At 38.0% G+C, this 22,070-nt stretch overlaps 1 protein-coding gene across 1 annotated transcript in view; it reads right to left on the bottom strand.

Annotated features, from left to right (window-relative positions):
• Window positions 1-243: 243 nt before the first annotated feature.
• The window catches only part of TRPM6 (transient receptor potential cation channel subfamily M member 6), a 127,695-nt gene continuing 105,868 nt past the window's right edge, over window positions 244-22,070 (bottom strand). Inside the window, exons 34-39 of the mRNA XM_072150941.1 lie at window positions 18,023-18,309; window positions 14,102-14,184; window positions 13,011-13,216; window positions 11,227-11,278; window positions 5,874-5,980; window positions 244-2,041 (exon numbers count right to left, since the gene is read on the bottom strand). Coding sequence (XP_072007042.1) covers window positions 1,938-2,041; window positions 5,874-5,980; window positions 11,227-11,278; window positions 13,011-13,216; window positions 14,102-14,184; window positions 18,023-18,309 — 839 coding nt within the window. The 3' untranslated portion in view covers window positions 244-1,937. The remainder of the gene's footprint in view (window positions 2,042-5,873; window positions 5,981-11,226; window positions 11,279-13,010; window positions 13,217-14,101; window positions 14,185-18,022; window positions 18,310-22,070) is intronic.

The following is a 22,070-nucleotide window of genomic DNA, read 5'->3' as shown; positions in this document are numbered from 1 at the left end:
TAAGTCTTCTCATTTTTTCCAAAAAACACGTGTTAAATATTGCATACATAGTTTGGGTGCTATAATTGTCTGAAAAGCAGAAAATGTAAACATTCTAGAAAGTTTAACTGCATTCTAAAAATGTCTAAAACTCAAACAGGTCTAAAACAAGTCCCAAACTGTCTCCGATGGGCAAGGGTCAACGCCAAGTTTTTGTAAGTGCAACTATTAAATAATGCCACAGTTCAACATAAATATGAAAAATTAAAGTTAAAGATCCAAATTTTATTACAACAAAAATAAATAATCAAAAGGATATGTTTGGAATGTTCAACATTTACATTAATCATCCATGTATGAAATACAGAGTTGGCATGATTGTTTTATTCTCGACAAATGTATAAACTAAGCTAAAACTGCCTAAGGCAAAATACAATGAACATAATTGTCTAATAAAACTACACGTGACCTTTTTAGTTAATGCTATAGCAGCAATTCTTAGCATTTCTGACATAAAAATAGCTCAAAATAAAAAAAAAATATATTAAAAAACTATATTGGAGCTGTAGTAGTAGGATTGTTAAACAGTTGTCTGAAGTACACTTAAGTAGCTAATAAACTTATCTATTTTCTTTTACAGGGAAACTTAAGCAATTATAAAGCACAGTTGAATAAAAGTTTGAAGAAGCATTTGGCAACTTTGGCAGTGTATTTTGATTAGCTATAATGGGGCCAGAGTATGAACCAAGAAATGCTGTAAACCTCAAAACATATTTCAAAAATCTCTTTTCCAGTAACCAGTAAGCCGGTCCGCCCTTGCTCCAATGAGCTTATCCAAAGAGTTGGAACCCTCTGAGATTCCCACCAGTCACAGGAAAACAATGAGATGGGCGAGGAGGGTTTATAGTCCCAAGAGGCAGACCCCCTCTTTGGGGAGGAGGATAACTTGCTTAGGCAGTCTAATGCAAGCCTGCAGGAAGACTGGTCAAAGCCCTGTCGGAACCACCGAATACAAAGTTACCTAGATATGCATTCTAGACATTTGATGTCAGATCCCACCACTGTCCACAGGACATACAGACAATTTATAGAATATGGGAATCATTTGTTTATACCATGCCTATGGAGGCGGGAGCAACAGCGTCTACATACTAATGGTGTTCTTGATATCAATGAAGTGCTGATGTTCTACTACAGTACATGGAGGGAAATATAGTGAATATAAACATAGTTACATATAGAATATCAGATTGCTATTATTTGACTGGTATTTTTTCCTTCATTATGAAAACTGATAGGAATCTTGCTTTTTTATTAACATTGAAGTAAAGACTTGCATAGTACCTAGATAGAAGTGATACTGTAAAAGGAAGAACTATGAAGGATCATCATTGTTCCACATAGTGATACAACTACTTAATTTAGAAAAATCAGTGGGATTCCAGAAAACTACCTACCTACAATAAAGAAACACTTAGACCGGGATATGTTTTACTGGAAGGGTTGCACAGTGTACAGTTAAACTTAAAGCTGCTGGACATACAATAATTTATGCCTCAGAATAAAGTAATGGACCCAGATGATAGACAGTTCATAAAAATAGTACAAACGGTTACAAGATGAACAAATACATCTTTGCTCATTAAATATGCATTTTTTAGTATATGCCTCACATGCTACAAAAATATTTGCACAGAGACAAATTCATCTAAAATACATGATATTTAAAACAGATTTTTTTTTTGTAAAATATAAACCTCATAAATATATATCTGCAAAAATAAGATTTGTTCACAGATGAATGAAGGTCTATGGGTAGGACATGATTGATGGTTTGCATAACATGTATGATAAAGTGACAATGCTTCCTATATCTTATATGATGGTGCCCGTCGACAAATATCACACTACAGCATGAAATGTAAAGAATTTTTTTGTTGCTTTTGTGGAATGTTGTTCTACAGTTTTGTATTATGTTCCAGAATATCTTCATCTGTGTCTGCTTCTCCAATTTCAAACCCTAGATTGATCCTCCCAGGTGAGTAGTCATTTCTTTTCAAATCTGTAGGTGAAGAAGATCAAATGTTTGAGAGAGCAGAGAAAATAATGACATATCATACAATGGATAGGAGCGGACATTCAGGAATAGACTAACTCTGCTCCTTTTACATTTCTCTTGATCTTTAGAGGTAAAGGAGCATATAGAAAAAAACCCAACTGTATTAGAAATATTTACTGAATAAAATAAATGAACACTGGCAAAGTTGTGAATATATAATGCCACTAAGGATATACAGTCATATAATGTGCATATGATGTGTGAGTTATAGCTTATGAGAAGTGATGCTGGGCATATAGTTCCCTACAAACAGTCACAAGATCACATAGCTGTTACACAAATGGTAGACAGGCTTCAAAATAAATGATAAATTAAGAACTTAAAAATTGTATCAATATATAAATAGCGGGATTAATAAAACTCAGCAACATTAGATGGCTACTAACTAGCTTTGCTTGAATTAGCACTACAGGTAGTCTTTGGGCTGCAAATAAGAAATGTTCTTTAGGATTGGTCTTAAGTTGATTTGTATATAAGTTAGAATAGGTATATTTGATCATGTTTATAATTGTTGTTCCAAATAAAATTTCCAATAAAACTTCATTACAGACACCTTACAGATCATTGAAGCCGGGGACTAAAGTAAAGCATCCAGAAAACTTCACCAAAGGTCACAGTGGGCTGAGGAGTACATCTGTAAAGGTCGTCTGTAAGTCGGGTGTCCTTAAGCCGGGGACCACCTGTACTAGTGACAGGACAATTTCCCACCTTCTGTGGCTCTTATAAGCCTCCATTTCTCTTTCTTTCCCAATTCGTTTTCTTTTCCCAATTCTAATCTTTTCATGCTGGAATCTCTGCTAAATTCCATCTTTCCAATAAGATTGACAGAAACTTACTGAGATGTCTGATTACAAAGAAGCTATGCAGGCTCAGAATGGCCCACAGATGAACAGGTGGATTCACCAGTGGGCCCCTAGGCCATATTTAATAGGTTCATATTGCCAAGTCACAGAGCCATGAGGCCCTAACTTAAAGGCAAAGACTTCTCAGCAGGTTACAGATGGGCCTGCTAAGACCAAAACAGTCCAACGCAATGGCTACAAGGCAAGCCAGTGTGTACAGAGATGGGCCCCATTAAAATATTTTACCAATGGGCCCTAGGCAATCCAGTCCGACACTAAATCTATGGAAGGAATTTATCATATTTAAGATTACGGCCCCACTTCCACACTGGTGGGGCAGATTGTGTTGGTGTTCAATTGCACAACAACCAGTACTGAACATTTGCAGGCTAAAGTGAGTGCTCAGTGGCAGGGCAGAAATGCACAGCACCGGGGGACGTCCCTTCATAACCCTAAACACCTACTTGTTGTAGAGGTAGCGTAAATGGGGAATTAACTGCAATTACTGGCGTATCGCAAATAATTATGTGGGCTTGTATGCCAAACAACTGGAGTGCAAGTCCTTATTAATTCCCCCCCCCCCAACTTCTAATGGTTGCAAACAAAGATTTAAAGTTGCTAAAAAAAACAAGCTATACAATGCCCAGAAACAATGTTTCTCATTGTGTACACCCACTTGACTACCTATTTCTAAAAAGTTTGTTAAATGGTTAGGTCCACTAATCCAAAGACACAAAGGTTACAGTTAAAAGAATTAATACCATCATAATTAATAAACAACTAGAACACATAGACATGTCAAATGGTTCATTCATCTAGAGATGATCTGGATTGCTGGGGGTCTCAGTGACCCTGAAAAAACAGTTACCTCCTATATGGAAGGTATATGGAGGCATTTTTCATGCCTGGTACACCAATCCCCTTCAAAAATCACCCCCATGTGAAGCAGGTGGGGAGGGCTGCAGAATGGGCCATTCACACACCTATATAGCCGGTGTCAGGTTATGGTACCAATTACAGATCAATTCTACACCAGGCAGGACCCGGCTGATAAGGCTGGAGTCCTGTAACCAGGCCCGGCGCCAGCACCCGGCCAACCCGGGCAAGTGCCGGGCCCCGGGGTACTGGAGGGGCCCACTCGGGCCCCCGGATCAATTGTATCAGTGTCTCTATGAGACACTGGTACAATTGATCACCATCCGGATCGATAATTTTTATGCCTCTTTGCTGCGCTGGTCGGGAGCGCAGCATAGAGGCAGAATCTAAAACTCACCTGTCCCGGTTCCCACGATGCGGCGCTCCGCAGGGTATGCGACTGCTCTGAAGCCGGCGCACATGATGACGTCATCGGGTCACGTGTGCCGGCTTCAGAGCCGGCGCGTACGGGAGGCCCAGGCCGAAGACAGCTGCAGGTGCTGCGCCGGGGGAACCAGGACAGGAGGGATGGGGGGAGGGATGGGGTCAGTGTGTATACAGGGGGAGAGGGGGGGGTCAGTGTGTCCGCGGGCGGAGGGATGGGGTCACTGTGTATACAGGGGGAGAAGGGGGGTCAGTGTGTCAGCGGGGGGTCATTGTGTCAGCAGGGGGGGGGGGTTCAGGAAAGATTATAAAAGATAGAGAGCAAAAGATTAGCCCTAAAAAGGGCTATCCTTACATACGTTAGATGAACCTACCTCCGGATCTACCTTAATAGGTAGATCCGTGGTGGTAGATTTCCTTTAATGCTATCTGAATTCTGCTTGTAGGAAAACATTATTGATAAAGTTCTTCAGACCAATCATCATCAATCTTTAGTTTGGAAAGCTTTTTACTCTTTTTGGCATAGTTACAGCTGCATGAAACATTTTTTCTATATACCTATATTAAATATACTAATGCTGTTTTTTGTGCTGCCATACAGGCAGCAAAGAAAAAGAAAAATTATGTGAATATGTTTTGTACTATTTTTTACAATCTAATTCAGGATGTACTTTTTGGGAGAGGGCGGGGGCATTATAATAAAACTAAATGGAACTATTGAATTTCACACAATTGCTTTTAAGACTGTACACAATTACTGTAAACAGAAATCTCATTTAGTTTGTACTAAGTGTATGCATTAATGACAACATCATAACAAGAGCAAAATATACTCTAATGACTAAATTTGTTCTCCAGTGAATGGCTCTACTTATTGTTAGTGAATAACGGAATAGTTGGCTTTATCCAAATGTATAAGAAATGAGCAGGGTATTATGAATGTTGCCCTCGGTAGCATCACTTCAGAGAAGTATAATACAAAAGATAAAGCACGACAAAAAAATAGATTTTTTTTAGCCGCACATCAAACTGTCTGCAATTACAACTCTGAAAACATACAGCAAATGCCCTTGAGGTTAACAAGCATTTCTAATGAAAAGGTGGGACTGCATGACTCTGCCTCACCATAGATAAACTGAATATAAGATCCACATGATCCTTGCAAAACTCTGGAGGAAAGCAAAGACTTAAAGTAAGAGATGGGGATAAAGAGTTTAATTACGGAATTGTTAACACCGTGCGCACCCTTCTGACACGGTAGGGGTCACTTTAATATAATTTTGCGTTGCATGGCTGGTTATGGCAGTATCGGTGCTATTCCTCTCCTTTGAAATGATTGACAAGCCAAGGGCAGAGAGGTAGGCGCGCAGCAGCTGTACTTAATAGACTCAGCAGCAATGAAAGACTGTCTCATCATGTGCCTCATTTAATGTAAAAGTGTCAATGCTGTTTAATCTCTTCTCTGAGCAGCTCTTAAGTAAATCCTTTCCTAAACTCCTCTCAGAATATTTTTATAATCTTGAAAGCAGAATGTCAGCACTGCACTGGAAATTAGGCACAAGTTCTACATTTAAACAACATTAGAAAAAAAAAAAAGTTGACTGACGGTATAATAAAGCGTGTGTAATACATACCAGGAAGTTTGAGTTTCCGACAGCAGGAGTTGCAGCAGTGTTTGGAAACATAGTTTGTAAGTGCATCTTCTCCTAAATTGGCTGGTCCAAACACCATACCTCTTGACCTATACAGAAAGTGGAAAATGTCATGGTGATCAGCAAATCCCTCTGAAAAAACGCAGAAACTTTGTGTACTTACACCATGGATTCTAGTTAAGTTGTGAAACTTACAGAAAAGCTGTAAATCCTAGCTATGGGTAAGGGGGGATTTTCTCTGAGCTGTCATTCCAAGACATTTAAGAGATACGAAAAATACTCACTGATGGTTCTGGTATAAAATGATTATTTGTGATCAAGTGGAAGTGTAACTATGATGCAGAATGCTGCAGTAAAAATGTACACATAAAAGTATTATATATAATTGCAAGGGTTAAAGATGTTAAAGCCTAACGTAACCATTTTATTTCAGAAATGAATGATGCAGCTCATTATTGGAGACTTTGTAATATATTTTATTGCATTTTGCCCATACAAAGCTGCAGACAGTGTTAGGTAGTAGGGCTGAGTGGACTTCTAGCTGAAGTCAGGGTTCAGGAACCCAAACCCACAATGTTTAGCACAGACTTGAACATTTCAGTTTGGGTCTGCTTAACCCTATTAGGTAAATCAGGAGAGCTGTGTAACCATATCATTGCTTATATTATTAGCAGCAGTTATAATCTGGGTGAACAGAGCTCTTGGCAGGTCTTTTAGAGCTTTCTGCTCTTCTCACTGCAGGCTCTCCACACTGCTACGAGTAAGAGCTTTAACAGGATTCTGGTTGGATACTACAGTTGTCACTCAAAGCAGACCCAGTCATGGCACTTGAAAGAGCTGCAAACCTGAACTAAACGTTTACTGCTATGCTGCTGCTGCTGCTAACGCCATACCTAATGGTATGAATACATAACGCATACTTTTTGCTTGATAGATTACATTAAAAGGAACATGTCATCAGAAATTGGCATAATAATCCACTACCAGTATGTTGTGAAGCAGTTGAACAGCTTCTAGATCATGCTTCTTTCATTGCCAAGCTTGTGGTATCATCTTATTATCCCATCTTTGAAGTGAGATGTATGTAAGATGTATAAAGTCATGGATGCGGATAGAACACTGAAGTCAAGCTCAACCTGACTCTAACACCTACTACCATGTGATTAACTTAATGTCCCGGACTTCAGGAGATCTGATCAATGATGTCCCTGGATGCAAGATCATCAATTACAGTAAAGGAGCGTTGTACACCAGGGAAAGCTTGACTTCAGTATTAAACTCTCAGTCTACTTAACTTCATAAAACAAACTTCAAAGTAAGTTTTCTGTATGATGCCACCACACCAGGCCATGTAAGAAACATCATCTAGCTGCCTGCTCAGCTGCTTGACAACATCCTGTTAGTGGTTTATTAGGCCAATTTCTGATGACAGGTTCCCTTTAAAGTAACAAAGCTTTCTGCACATTTTGCTGCTTTCTACTCTTTTAGTGAGCAATATTTCTGAAAACCATCTAATATACAAAAGATATATGAGGAGAAAAGGCGTAAGCTTTCCATACCCAAAAAGTATTTTACATGATGATTCAGCTCTGTAAGGAGACAATATTTTACAGAGAGTTACCGGTATTTGATAAACTTATCTGTCAGCTACCTATATGAGTACATTGGTGAAAGACGATTTTAATCCTTCTTTCTTTTGACAATTACGTTTACTTTATTACCGATTTGGTTTATTAAACTGTTTTGGACCTTTGGAAGTGAACCATTTTCTAAAGGACTTATTCCAAAAATATATATTGGGGGTCATTTGTTGTTTTTTTCATGAGTTGGGTTTGTTTGATTTATTTTTGAAGGTAAAATATATCTTGCATCTAAGTTTTTTTTTTGCAACTTTTTTATTTTTTAGAAAATATGCATAAAAATTACAACTTTTTTTTTGGAGTGGAGTGTCATGTCTACCATTGTACTTCATGATAGTGGTACATTTTGGTTCTAACTGCTTTTTGTTTATAAAAATATTGAAAATATTTTCTAAATTTTAGAAACTGCTACTCATACCAACCAAATTAGTTATTTATTAACAATCGCAATAGGTCCACATTATGGAAGCATTACTTCATTAATAGGCAATGTTTTGGCAAGACGGCAATTGACACCCCTAATTATTAGCCACGGCTGTGATTGGCCAAACCAATGTGTGTGAGTCATGCAATCTTAATCCTTCCCCCATAATTTACTCCAATTTTAAAACTACACTTAAACCAGAATTTGGGAAGTTCAAACTCCGTTAAAGATTTATAAAAATAACCATAATACAAAATTGACATGAAAGTGAAATTAAAATGTTTTCCGCAAGTTGTAAGAAAAGAATGCACCAAATTTATATAGGTTTTATTGTGTTTTATTACATTTTGAAAAATTAAAACAATGTGCAAATTAAATTTTGCCATCTTTTGACGCTAATAACTTGAAGGAGCTGTGTAAGACATCAATTTTTTCTACCATTTGAAGACTGTGTGACCTTTTGATAGCTTTTTATAAAATTTTTTATGTGATGTAAAGTGGCGTAAAATTGGCGCTTCGGACATTTGGGCGCTATTTTCCATTTACAACTGGGAATAACAGTTTTTTGTGTTTTAATAGATTGGGCATTTTGGGGCTCATGTTTGTAATTTTTACTTTTTTTTGTATTTTTGTAATTTGAACTCTTAGGTTCACCCAGGTTCACTTAGGTTCCTCTTCATATAGTGTAAGCAGCTCTGTGCCGTACATGTAAGAGCAGCAGTTAGTTCCTGGAGTAGCTGTATATTAATTCATTCATTTCCTGCATTTTTAATGCCACCACATGAGTTCACTGCTAAGGGGCCCACTGAGGCTATGTGGCCCAGGGTCCTACTGAAACCTGGAGCCAGCCCTGCATGTAGGACAATTCTAAGCTGAGATAAATTGCATAAGGGATGGAGGGCCATTTAAATTTTGGAAGGCTGGTTTAAATTATTTTTTAAGGCTCCATTATGTATTTCTAAGACCCAAAAATATAGCGACCAAAATATAGTGACCACAGCTACACTCCTCAAAGAGTGCGTCTGGGAACAAGGTTATCATTCACAGCCCACAGTTTTTTTTATAGAATTAACAAAAGGGTATGAAACAAAAAATCTAATAATGGCCTTATGTGGATATTGACTGGTGTTTTAGGAAATTGAAGGGCACAGAAGAAAATTAGCATCATTTGAATTTTGGGAGGTAGTTTATTTTTTGTAATACATTTCAGATGATATGATTTTTCTACAAATACACCAGTTCAGGGCCCAGGAGTTTGTACCCAGTTAGGGCCATATATATGCCATTCATTTAGGATAAAGAGCACAGTGGTTCAAATTTTTTTGTCATGAAATATAAAAAGGCTTTGAAGTGAAATAGAGCGTTTTTAGGTCATTTGCAGACCTGTAACAAGGAGGATGAGGAAAACAACATCAAAAACCCACAAGTATTTTAATTTTGTAAATAAACACTTCATTATAGGGTTCCACAAAACGTATATAGCCAAAAATGAGTACTTAGTACTTTAGCAGTCCAGACTCCTCAGCTCCTCAGGCCTGCTTCTAACAGAAGACACTTTTTAGTCACGAGACACTTGGAACTTGTGTTCTCTTGTTATATTCATAAGATGATTCACTTCAGGCCAGTTCTAGAAATGGATACACACTGGCATGTACTGTAGCCCCTGAACTGTACACATCAACTAATAATGTATCCTCACAGACCTAACTACCCCTCTCCCCATGAAAACTGCCCTTCATCTAAACTCTTCAAGTTGCAGTCAGAGGTGAACACAAATCTCTTGCTGGTCTGTTGGGCCCTAATGCCTGGATCATCAACTACAATCTATAAATCTACCTATATTATATGAATTGGCATAGTCACCCCTTAACAGACACACTGAGGTGTACTCAACCCCCCTCCCATATTAGAAATTGTACCTATCAAGGGATTTTAAAGGGAAATAGTCAGGGTCGAATCCAGGTTTCAGTGGGCCCCTGGGCGACAGTGCCTCAGTAGGGCACTTTGCAGTGAACTCACATGGCGGCATTAAAAATTCAGAAACTTATAGTCTCCTGTTCCCTAAAATATTCCATAGTTTATCATACCAAACACCCATATCATGGTTATTTTATGTATAGCCCCCTCATGGTTATTTTACGTACAGCTCCCACATGGTTATTTTATATAAAGAACCCATCACCCACTATGGATTCATTAGATACAGTCCCCTCACCACCATGGTTTCCGTATGTTCAACCTTATGTGGGCTCCCCAACAGCCCTGGGCCCAGGCACTTGCCCGGGTTTGCCCAGTGCTGGCCCTGGAAATAGGGAACATTTTCACTTCAGAGGTACCAAATTTGACCGTCCACTGGAGGATGCAAAGTGTAAAACTGAAATTTCCCCACAAATAAGCTATTTCAATAACCAATATGTAATGTCAAGAGACACTGACTCAAATTCTCAAGTGCATTATATGCAAAATTCTCATTTTCATATTGAATATGTAGTCTCCCTTTCATAAATTCTAATACATGACTAGTTTCACATCAGATAGTAAATCTACTACTAAATATTATTAATGACTTAACTCATATGGTCCAGGAAACTCTGGGCCAAAATGGCTTATTACACATGAAGCCACTGTTCTTATTCCTGACATGAGCATTGTCTGCAGCTAGAAAGTGCAGACTCCCGGGGAACATTGTGATTTCATGCAACACAAGTGGAAACTACTTAATTAGTACAATAATAAACTGATATACACAACAACAGCTCATCTCCAGCTCAAAGAGGTCCCGGGGAACAGACATATCTATACCTCAGACACCAGACGAGAGTTCCCACGAGGCTGTGGATTTCTGTTCACTGAACAGAACTTGTTTTCCCGCAAATAAAAGAATGTTCACAAAATAAAAAGCTCAAGATAAAGCTCAGGATGGTGGCACGAAGAGGACAAATATTAACTAATAATTACACATTTACTAAATTAATATATGTGACAGTGGTATTGAATTATTAGATAATAGGGAAATATACCATAGATGTTCTATGTGATTAGACACACAATGTTTCCAATTACTCAAGCTCTCAAGCTATTATATATATATATGTATATATATATGTCTCATTTAACTGTGGATTAAGACAAACCGTCTCTCATGTGAAATTTAGCAATCTGCAGAGAAACCCCCTTATGATGAGCACAGATGGACAGACAATCTCTATTGAATGTCACATCAGCTTTTGTGTTTTCTGAGTGGCAGTTTGTAAAATGAGATTAAACTTACTGCTTGTCTTCCGGTTTAATAACAGATGGGTCTGTAAGATTTTCTTCAACACCTGTAGACAAAGCAAGAACAAAATGATTATCTATTATATTATATTATATTATATATATAAAAATCTCCATTTATTATCCAGCGACTTTTGCCAATTTTGATCAGTCAGTCAATCAGGTTTGTCTATCTATCATGCCACATAGTGCCCTTTCATTCTAACTGATGTCATTCAGGGGGAAGGAACTACCTGATAATCCACTGTTGAATTGGCGCTGTGCTGTGAATATTTCAGATATTATTGCAGAATTCCTTGCCAAAACAAAGAACCTCTAGGAAATGTACTGTTTTTAAAGCTTCAAAAGCTCATTCAATTATATATGCAAACTATAAATGAGCTTCTGTGGTGAAATGAAATATTGTGAAAGAAACACATTACATTTTGATATATTTTATGTACAGATTTTAAATCACAAAAATACATCGCATTGGTCCTCAGTCACTAAATTGTGTTGTTCTGATACAAAGCCTGACAGACAATAGATGGCTAGCAGGAGAGATTGTGAACAGTGAATCATTGAAAAAGCCACAGTGGGTTTAAATATGGAAAGCTTGATAAAGCTGCCATAGTATGAAATCCTTTAAAGAGAGACAGGGACATCTGCTGTATATTTGAGGTAAATCCTGTATGGAATTTTATATGTGAAAGTCAATGGATTTAAAACTTTGTCTGACTATGCAATTTAAACAATAGGGATTTTTTTATAATAAAATGTTTGGTTTACTAGCATAAGTAAACATAATAATCAAAACTACATTATTTAAATTCTAGTTATTAAAATATACAATTGTTAGTATTCTCTGGGACTAATGGTCAATAATATGCTAAAAAATGTGTTGACTATTTTACAGACGACCCCTAGTTACAGACAGACTGGTGAAGCTCTCTGGATATATTACTTTAGTCTTAAGGTGTCTGTAAAGAAGTTTTATGGAAAATCCTTGTTCCCATGAAAGCACATAATTTTACATAATTCACATAATTTTATTAAGCATACACCTAAAGAACCTAACTTGTACGTAACTCAGAGACAGCCTGTACTGCACAGTTATCTTGGCACTACTGTCCTGTACTAGGAACAAATTCTGCATAAATCAATAAAGCAAGTGACTCAAAGAAACATTGGGGGGGGGGAGCACTAGTTACGCGAGTTCGACTGCAAAGAATTTGAGGTTTTTTTTGGTGATTTTTTTTTAACAAAATGAATTGAATCCAGTGCTTGCATTTACACCTCACATCCAACATTTATTATGCTGTCTAAGCCACTAGGATAAATCTGATGTGCAAAAAAATCCTAAAACGATCAAAAAACTGGAGCAAGTATTCTTCTTACTGATAAATCCCACCCATTGTATTATATCTTATATGAACAAATTAATATATTGCCCTCTTACTTTCCAGTTTTTGCCTATTAATTTTCCCTTTAAAATACATGGCATTCTGTTTGTTCTTGCTAGTAAAAGACACAGACAGAATATCAAAAGAAATGGCAAGACAACCATAAAATAAACCTAGATATAGGTGGTCAGTGGTAATACATTTAAATGTTCTAGAAATTGGTTTTTAGGAATCTGGGGTTATAACAAATTTAATTTGCTCTATTAAAAACTAGTGAATTCTGATTATAACCTTCACATGATTCTCCAGTAAAGTACAACAATCTCATTTTCCTAAATTGTGTTTCTCAAGGCTTTCCCTGTGCTCTACATGTCTTCTGTTCTTATGTCCACCTTACCTTGCAGGTCAAGAACAAGTAGTTCTCCCCGGGTATACTCATAGGTCCAGTGAGAAAACGACAGCAGTGCTTCCTCCAGTAAAGTGGTGGGGGTGATTTCATCTCCATTGTTGTTATTGTACTTTCGGAATTCTCCTGTTATATATTTTTCTATTGTCAGCCATTGATTAGCAGAATGACAATAGATCAAAAAAACTTCAAGAAACCTGAAGGCAAAAGAAATGAAAATAAAGATGGTGAAATATAATTTAAAAGTCATTGACATCAGCATCTATGATGAAACAACAAAATACATTCAAATTTGTAATACACATTGGGGCTTTTTTACTAAGGGTCCAGCGGACGCATTTTCGTCAGGTTTTCTGACTTTTTCGGGGATTGCGGCGGGGATTGTGTTGCACGTGATCGGATTTTGGCGCATCGGCGACGGTTTTCATGTGACAGAAACCGGGGGGCGGGTCATCGGTCCATCGGTCTGATTAGGACAAACTATGGGAATTTAACTTTGAATTTGTGTCGCAAGATTAAGCACTTACATGCACCAGGAAGAAGGTGGTGAACTCCAGCAGACCTGATCGGGGAAGCGACAGATGCAGGATATCGGGCACACGCTCGTAGTGAATTGCAGCAGCTGTGCATTGGAGTCGGGAACGCACCTTGGGCATCATGCAGGGACGGGTAAATAAATCTGCCCCATTGTCTTTCAAATGTTGGTTGTTTGAGAGAACCAATCATAGCTATCCCTAAACTCGATTTGCTACGTACACCAAAAAACCAATGATTTCAGGTTTGTAAATTTACCCCTTCATGGAACACCATTGATCCTACTTCCAGTAAACATCATAGGTTTTGAACTACCGCTACACTTTTTTTTTAATATGACAGAAAAAGAAAATTTCCATTTACTATAGAAGTGACACTTCCCCTGCAACTACTAAACTTGACTCATCCCATGTGTAAATGATTTAAGAATCTTGATTGATTTTGGCTAGTAGTTTAGTGGGGTAAATCCTGGTGACAGGTCCTCTTTAAGCATTAGAAAAATAACAATTTAGTCTTTTAACTACAAAGATAATGAATAAAACATTTACCTCGGTGTGTAGGGAATACTGTGTGGCTTCAATTGATTGAAGGTGAAAATCAACTTCTGTGCAGCCCTCTGTTGCTGAATTTCCTGTATGATGTAAAACATGTATATTACCTTTAATTGTTTCATCAGTCTTTTTTGTCTAGATGAATCCTCTTGCTATTCCTGTATCACTTCCTGCCTGGATATAGACCCAGGGACTGTACCTGTGGTGCACTGTACAGGTTGGAGCTGCATGCATGATTCAACTTGGGAAAGAAGGAATGTATGCAAAGCAGCTGGCAACACCCTATAGAATGACAGCAATTAGTAGCGTAATTAGGGCTCCCACTTGTTGAGACTGGAAACCAGGGCACCCATATGACATGAAATATGAGGCATCTATAAATTCCACTGCTGTTTTTTTTTCTGTACCAAGTGCAGTAAATATTTATAGATGCCTATTTGCAGCACATACAATTCATTGAGACCATCAAGTAGAAAGAAATTAATCATTTTGTATTAATTCAGCACAAAAAGAAACAAGAAGGAAGATAAACCCATCAAAAATAAGAAAATAAAGACAAAGAAGTTGACATTATATTTGAGATTTAAAGCGTCTTAAAGGGTTTTTTCTGATTAGAACAGGAAAACCTCTAGTTGGCAGAAACTGGGGAATGGAAAAAGTTATTTCCCTCTCTCTGGTTTCCTGTTCTTCTGGTGCGATGCTATACTGTTTTTTTGGTCACCTTCAGCTAGGTCAAAAGTGTTATCAATCACATGAACAGACAATGGTCACAGTGTTTGTAGAAGAGAAAACAGATATGACACATTTTAACACCACTGTGGTTACTAAGATGACTTCCAATAATTCCAGAAGAGGGAATCAGAGTGAGGCCTGTTATACTTATAAATATACTTTTATACTTTAAATATACTTTAAATATATATGCAAATACGTTTTCTGGTTAGGGAGAAGGAAAAGATTGCCTCTTTTGGCTATGTATTTGTATATTTCCCAGAATCCCCAAGTGGAGCGTAATGGCTGCAAGGCGGCCTTAATTGGCAAGGTCACCATAAGGATTGTGCTTACTTTTCGACCCTAGTAAAAATTTCATTAGAAGGGTTGTTAAGTTTAAAAAATATATCAGAAATATAATTCTCCTATTAGGTAATTCTGAGTTTATTTGAGTGGGTGGGATACCCTGTTTAGGATCCTTAGGTCGTTACATAAAATTGTAGTGCAGGCAATCTTCTTACTAGTTTCTGTGTCATGTGACCAGCAATCAGACTCTACTAAAGACCCTGAGGAGATGTATTTGTCGTTCAGTACAGAGTACTAGACAGTCATCTGCTGCACCAGATTAATCACGGTGTCTAATGCTTGACGATTCATTTGCTATAGTATAACACTGGAGACAGCTTTGCACCTCCTATTATTTGGTCAAGTTTTGGGCACCAATATATAGAATTTTCTTTGAGACCAGTCGGAAAACTGCCTAAAAATAAATGTGGCACATGACGTTTCAGTTGCTCCAGTGTTCTAGCGTAGACAGATCATACATATCCCCTACTGTATCTTCTGTGTGGACAAGAATTCGCTAGTTATTCCTATAACAGTATCAAGGTGAGTCTTAATTGAGTTACATATGGCATTTCAAATATACACCATATCGGTACAGAAGTATTTAATGCTACTTAATGACTCTCTTGGCAGTATCCAGAGGTGGATGAAAGATATATACAAGGAATTTATATGCCTTCACTTAAATGCAATTTTTTTGTTTAACTTTTGTTTTAGAAGAATAAACTTACTTAATCTCTCCTTTCTACAAGCATTGGTCCAGTGCATCTTCCATTAGTCTCTTACGAGGGATGTGTTGTCCAAAGGAAGGTCACTGCTGCAGCAAATCACCGACTTAAAGAGGTATTTCCGTTTCAGCAAATAAATTGTTATTGTACATTTAATGTTATATGTACAAAAAAATTATACCATATTCCAATATACACTCACCGGCCACTTTATTAGGTACACCATGCTAGTAACGGGTTGGACCCCCTTTTGCCTTCAGAACTGCCTCAATTCTTCCAGGCATAGATTCAACAAGGTGCTGGAAGCATTCCTCAGAGATTTTGGTCCATATTGACATGATGGCATCACACAGTTGCCGCAGATTTGTTGGCAGCACATCCATGATGCGAATCTCCCGTTCCACCACATCCCAAAGATGCTCTATTTGATTGAGATCTGGTGACTTTGGAGGCCATTTGAGTACAGTGAACTCATTGTCATGTTCAAGAAACCAGTCTGAGATGATTCCAGCTTAATGACATGGCGCATTATCCTGCTGAAAGTAGCCATCAGATGTTGGGTACATTGTGGTCATAAAGGGATGGATATGGTCAGCAACAATACTCAGGTAGGCTGTGGCATTGCAACGATGCTCAATTGGTACCAAGGGGCCCAAAGAGTGCCAAGAAATTATTCCCCACACCATGACACCACCACCACCAGTCTGAACCGTTGATACAAGGCAGGATGGATCCATGCTTTTATGTTGTTGACGCCAAATTCTGACCCTACCATCCGAATATCCGTTTTTTTCTTCTACTGTCCAATTTCGATGAGCTTGTGCAAATTGTAGCCTCAGTTTCCTGTTCTTAGCTGAAAGGAGTGGCACACGGTGTGGTCTTCTGCTGATGTAGCCCATCTGCCTCAAAGTTCGACGTACTGTGCATTCAGAGATGCTCTTCTGCCTACCTTGGTTGTAACGGGTGGCGATTTGAGTTACTGTTGCCTTTCTATCAGCTCGAACCAGTCTGCCCATTCTCCTCTGACCTCTGGCATCAACAAGGCATTTCCGCCCACAGACTTGCCGCTCACTGGATGTTTTTTCTTTTTCTAGTTTCTGAAATACTCAGACCAGCCCTTCTGGCACCAACAACCATGCCACATTCAAAGGCACTCAAATCACCTGATGCTCGGTTTGAACTGCAGGAGATTGTCTTGACCATGTCTACATGCCTAAATGCACCGAGTTGTCGCCATGTGATTGGCTGATTAGAAATTATGTGTTAACGAGCAGTTGGACAGGTGTACCTAATAAAGTGGCCGGTGAGTGTATATTCTGTATCAATTCTTCATGGTTTCCTAGATCTCTGCTTGCTGTCCTTCTATTGAATACTTCTATGATTCCTGATTTCAGAAATTTGACCATGGTCACACAGGTGCATGACTCGTTATAACCCACAGCTCTGATTAGTCTCTATGATGCTAATAAGCACCTGTTTGACCATGTTTTTTTGAAGGATGGCAAGCAGAGATCTAGAACAGTGAAGACTTGATACAGAAAATATATTGGAAAATTCTATAACTTATTTTATACAAATAGCGGTGTATAGTGAACTCTATACACATGGTTTGTGACTAACAGGTCTCAACAGTGATGTGTGTAGAGGGCACTTTGGGGGCCACCAATTGGCTGCAGTAGTGATCTAACATTAAACATTATATAAGCTGAAAGAGCCAGAGGAAAGTAGCTTCATTTTACTTTAAAATTAAAATGAATTAAAACAGCCTCCAGTTTAAGTCAAACGACCTTTTTAAATGAAGACTTGTAAAAATGTATAAATATAGCATAGAAAAAGAAAAGGATAAAACAGTTGGCAACACATTCCTTATTTCACTTTTAACAATTACTGCACACGTCGGGCTACATGGAGATTCAGAAATAAATTTCAAAATATTCCAGTGTCAAAAGGACCGGAAAAATAAAGGCAACAGGCAAAGTTTGACAGTTATATCTGCATGTTTTTGTTTATATATCATGTTTAGATGTCCTTGTATTCATGTAATTTTTAATTTATGCAAATTTGTTAGTGCCCTGTAAAAAAATGAAAGCAGGTTCAAAACATTTTATAATACAACCATATATCATGAAATTACCCTTAGGCAAAGCTGCAATACAGTGTCACCACGGAAAACCTTCTGCCATGTTTGCACGACTTCAGGAAGAAAGGATTTGACTATGAAGACTTCTCCAGGATCCAGGACACTATGTTCTGACCACGTACAGACTACTTTCAAAGCTCTGCGCAGACCCCCATCCATTTCTTCAGGAGAGAGGACCTGAAGCATTGCAGCCATTCCCCTTTGGGACCAGGAAGACATGCTTTTATCTAGACTGGTTGGTGAACTCTCTTCAAGCTTATAAACAGTAACCTCCTCTCCAGCTGTAAAACAACAATGCTAAACAAAGTTACTCAAATGTATATAAATGTGTAATCTAATAGTGAGGTAATGTTAAAGTCTCAAGCAAGACATCAAATATTCATACTTCTACAATAATGCTCAATAAAAAGGCCAAATGGGATTCATTTCTAAAGACTTGGCCTTACTTACAGTGATCCTTAACATTTTTCTTGAGAAATTTCACAGAACAGGACTAATATCCTAGAAAGATGTAGCACATATAGGTTTTTCATCTACTGTCCCCTGGGTTGCACAGAATCACTCTTCATAATTAAAAGAGATCTTTTCTAGATAAAACACAGTATAAACCTAGAGTTCTCCAGTCCCTGCTAATTTTATTTCTAGCTTACTGTAGTTCATTGACAATACCTCTCATTTAGAAATCAAAAAGTAAAAAAATATATGATTTATTGAGGCACCATTAAAATGTAACAACACATAGAATAGGAGAAGGTAAACCCACAAACAGGACAAGGGCAGCACAGAGGAATACAAAGTAAGGCTACATTCACATGATGTATCCCCTCCGTACCATAGTACGGCGGGCATACATCGGTGCCGGGGAGAGTAGTAGGGGATGAGTGCAGCCCACCTCCATAGGAATACACAGCGCATGTCCTATCTTTCTACAGGCTATGGAACGGTACGATTCCGCACGTGTACTGCACCTTACCACTCCCGTCCGGCGCCGTGAGGCCATAGAAGTGTATGGGGGACATATATACGCCGTATATACGTCCCCCATACATTTGTGTGAATGTAGCCTAACAGACAGATGTTACCCCTTGAAATAGGTTTTGTATGTCATTGTCTCTTTGTATGCATGTGTACTTTATTCACTCTACAGGGTGGGCCATTTATATGGATACACGTAAAAATAATGGGAATGGTTGGTGATATCAACTTCCTGTTTGTGAGACATTAGTATGTGGGAAGGGGGAAACTTTACAAGTTTTTTGTTCAATAGGAAGAGATTTATGTAACACATCAAACTTATTGAAATTTCCACAAGAAAACAATGGTGTGGTTTTAACCCCTTAAGGACGGAGGGTTTTTCGGCGCATTTCTCGCTCTCCAACTTCAAAAATCCATAACTTTTTCATTTTTACGTGTACAAACCTGTGTGAGGGCTTATTTTGTGCGTAACAAATTTTACTTTCCCGTGATGTTATTTATTTTAACATGTCGTGTACTGCGAAGCTGAAAAAAAATTCCAAATGTGGAAAAATTGAAAAAAAAACGTTACGTTCTTGTGGGCTCAGTTTTTACGACTTTCACTCTTCGCTCCAAATAACATGCCATACTTTATTCTTTGGTTCGGTGCGATCGCGGTGATACCAAATTTATATAGGTTTTATTGTGTTTTAATACATTTTCAAAAATTAAACGAATGTGTACAAAAAAGAAAAAAAATTTTTTTGCCATCTTCTGACGCTAATAACTTTTTCATACTTTGGAGCACGGAGATGTGTGAGGGGTAATTTTTTGCAAAATGAGGCGACGTTTTCATTGCTACCATTTTGAGGTCTGTGCAGCATTTTGATCATTTTTTATTTCATTTTTTATGTTATGTAAAAAGGTGTAAAAGTCGCATTTCGGACATTTGTGCGCCATTTCCCGCCTCGGAGGTCACCGCCGCCAGTAACCGTTTTTATATTTTGATAGATCTGGAATTTTGGGACGCGGTGATATCTAATATGTTTGTGATTTTTACTGTTTATTATGTTTTATATCCGTTCTAGGGAAAGAGGGGTGATTTGAACTTTTAATATTTTATTAATTTTTTTTATTTTTTAAACTTTTTTTTTTTCACTATTTTTTAGACCATCTAGGGTACATTAACCCTAGATAGTCAGATCGTTCCTACCATATACTGCAATACTTCTGTATTGCAATATATGGCATTTTTGCAGCACATTCATTACAATGAGCCACTGGCTCATTGTAACGAATCTGCAGATGCCAGATAGTCTTGGGTCAAACGAAGACCCGAGGCTACCATGGCAACCGATCGTAATAAAGATGGCGCGCCCATGCGCCGCCGTCTTTTAAACGCCGTCGGCGACTTTGCCGGCGGCGTTGAAAAGGTTAATAGCCGCAATCGGTGCAAGCACCGACTGCAGTTATTAGCGGTGGGGGTTTGCTGCAATATGCAACAACCCCCACCTCTGTATGAAGAGGACTCAGCCCGTGAGCCCTCTTCATACATCCCTTATACCTCTGCGCCGTAGAGCTACGGCGCAGATAGTTAAGGGGTTAATATAGCTTTATTCTTTCACAAGTTATTTACAAGTTTATGACCACTCATAAATATGTTTTCAAAGTGCTACACATGTGTTGGATTGTCAATTCTCTCCGACTCTTGACACACTGATAGGAACGGCGCAGAAGAAATGCTAACACAGACTTCCAGTATCTGTTGTTTTAGATGTTGCAAATCCTGTATCTTCACAGCATACACATTTGCCTTCAGATTGGTCCAAGGAAACCCTACAGGAACAGTTCCCTGGAAAGTGGATTGGTTGTCATGGGCCAGTTGAATGGCAACCAAGGTCTCCCGATCCGACCTCCCTAGGCTTTTATCTTTGGGGTCATCTGAAGGAAATTGTCAATGCTGTAAAGATACAAGCATCTGGAACAACGGATACTGGAAGCCTGTGCTAGCATTTCTTCTGTGGTGTTGCCATCAGTGTGTCAAGAGTCCAGGCTTTATATTTAACATGTGCCTTTGACTTCTTCTGCACTTGCCTTGTCCTGTTTGTGAGTTTACACTATTATAAAATATATATTTTGTACTTTCTCATCCTGGAAGTTCCCTCTTTATTGCGTTATGACCCTGATACCTCAAATCTGAAAAACAGCTACTTATTTTGGTACTTTATGAAGCTTTATTCATCTCTGGTTAATAAGGAATTAAAACACAACAGATAACCTATAATATTCTGTACATGTCTTTAGGACACATTTGGCTTTGGAGAATAGGGACATAGTTAATGTCTTTTTATTGGAACAGTGTTGTCTGTGTGGACAGCAGTGGTTTGTTGATTAAAAGCTATTTTTTTCTGCTATAAACTTCAAGAATTTTTATTGAAACACCAGCACAAAGTAAATATTCTTAAACTTAAAATGAACCAATGGATGAAAATATGATGTGAGGATTATTATTTAGTTTGAAACTGGAAATACAGTAAGATTATTAATGCATATTAATTCCCCTGGACTAGGAAGGTGAACAGAGAGATTTAGACAGACAGACTTAGAGTACAGTATGATACTGCAGCAGATGCATAAAGATGTATACTAAAACACTGAAACTGAATATATACTATAATACTCTATTTCTCATTTATAGGACGGTAAAGTAAATTTATCATTGTGCAGGTATCTTGTTTTTTTTAGCGTATTTGGAACACTTTTTGGTGTATTTTGCAGTGGCTTAGACAGCTTGAAGCATTATAAACTGCTGGCAGCATGTCATGGTGTAATGTGCTGTGATTATAGACTATAATTATTATTATTTCATCCTGTTATGCCATTCCAAGATATTGATAGTTTAATATGTATGCTAAGGAGGCAGTTGGTGCACCAAGGTCATGTCCTCTGAATTAGGAGCGCTGCTATCCCCACCTACATAAAACTTTCCTTTTCTTCCAGTGTTACCCCATTAGCTCCAAAAGATAAATCTCCTGCTTATTTAACCAAGGCTAGTAGTTCAGGAAGGAATAGCAGTGATTTAGAGACA

Source organism: Engystomops pustulosus, chromosome 1 (genome assembly GCF_040894005.1).
Source record: "Engystomops pustulosus chromosome 1, aEngPut4.maternal, whole genome shotgun sequence".
In the NCBI taxonomy this organism is placed as follows: domain Eukaryota; kingdom Metazoa; phylum Chordata; class Amphibia; order Anura; family Leptodactylidae; genus Engystomops; species Engystomops pustulosus.
Note: the sequence above shows the minus strand (reverse complement) of the source record. Positions and strands in the feature narration are given on the sequence as shown.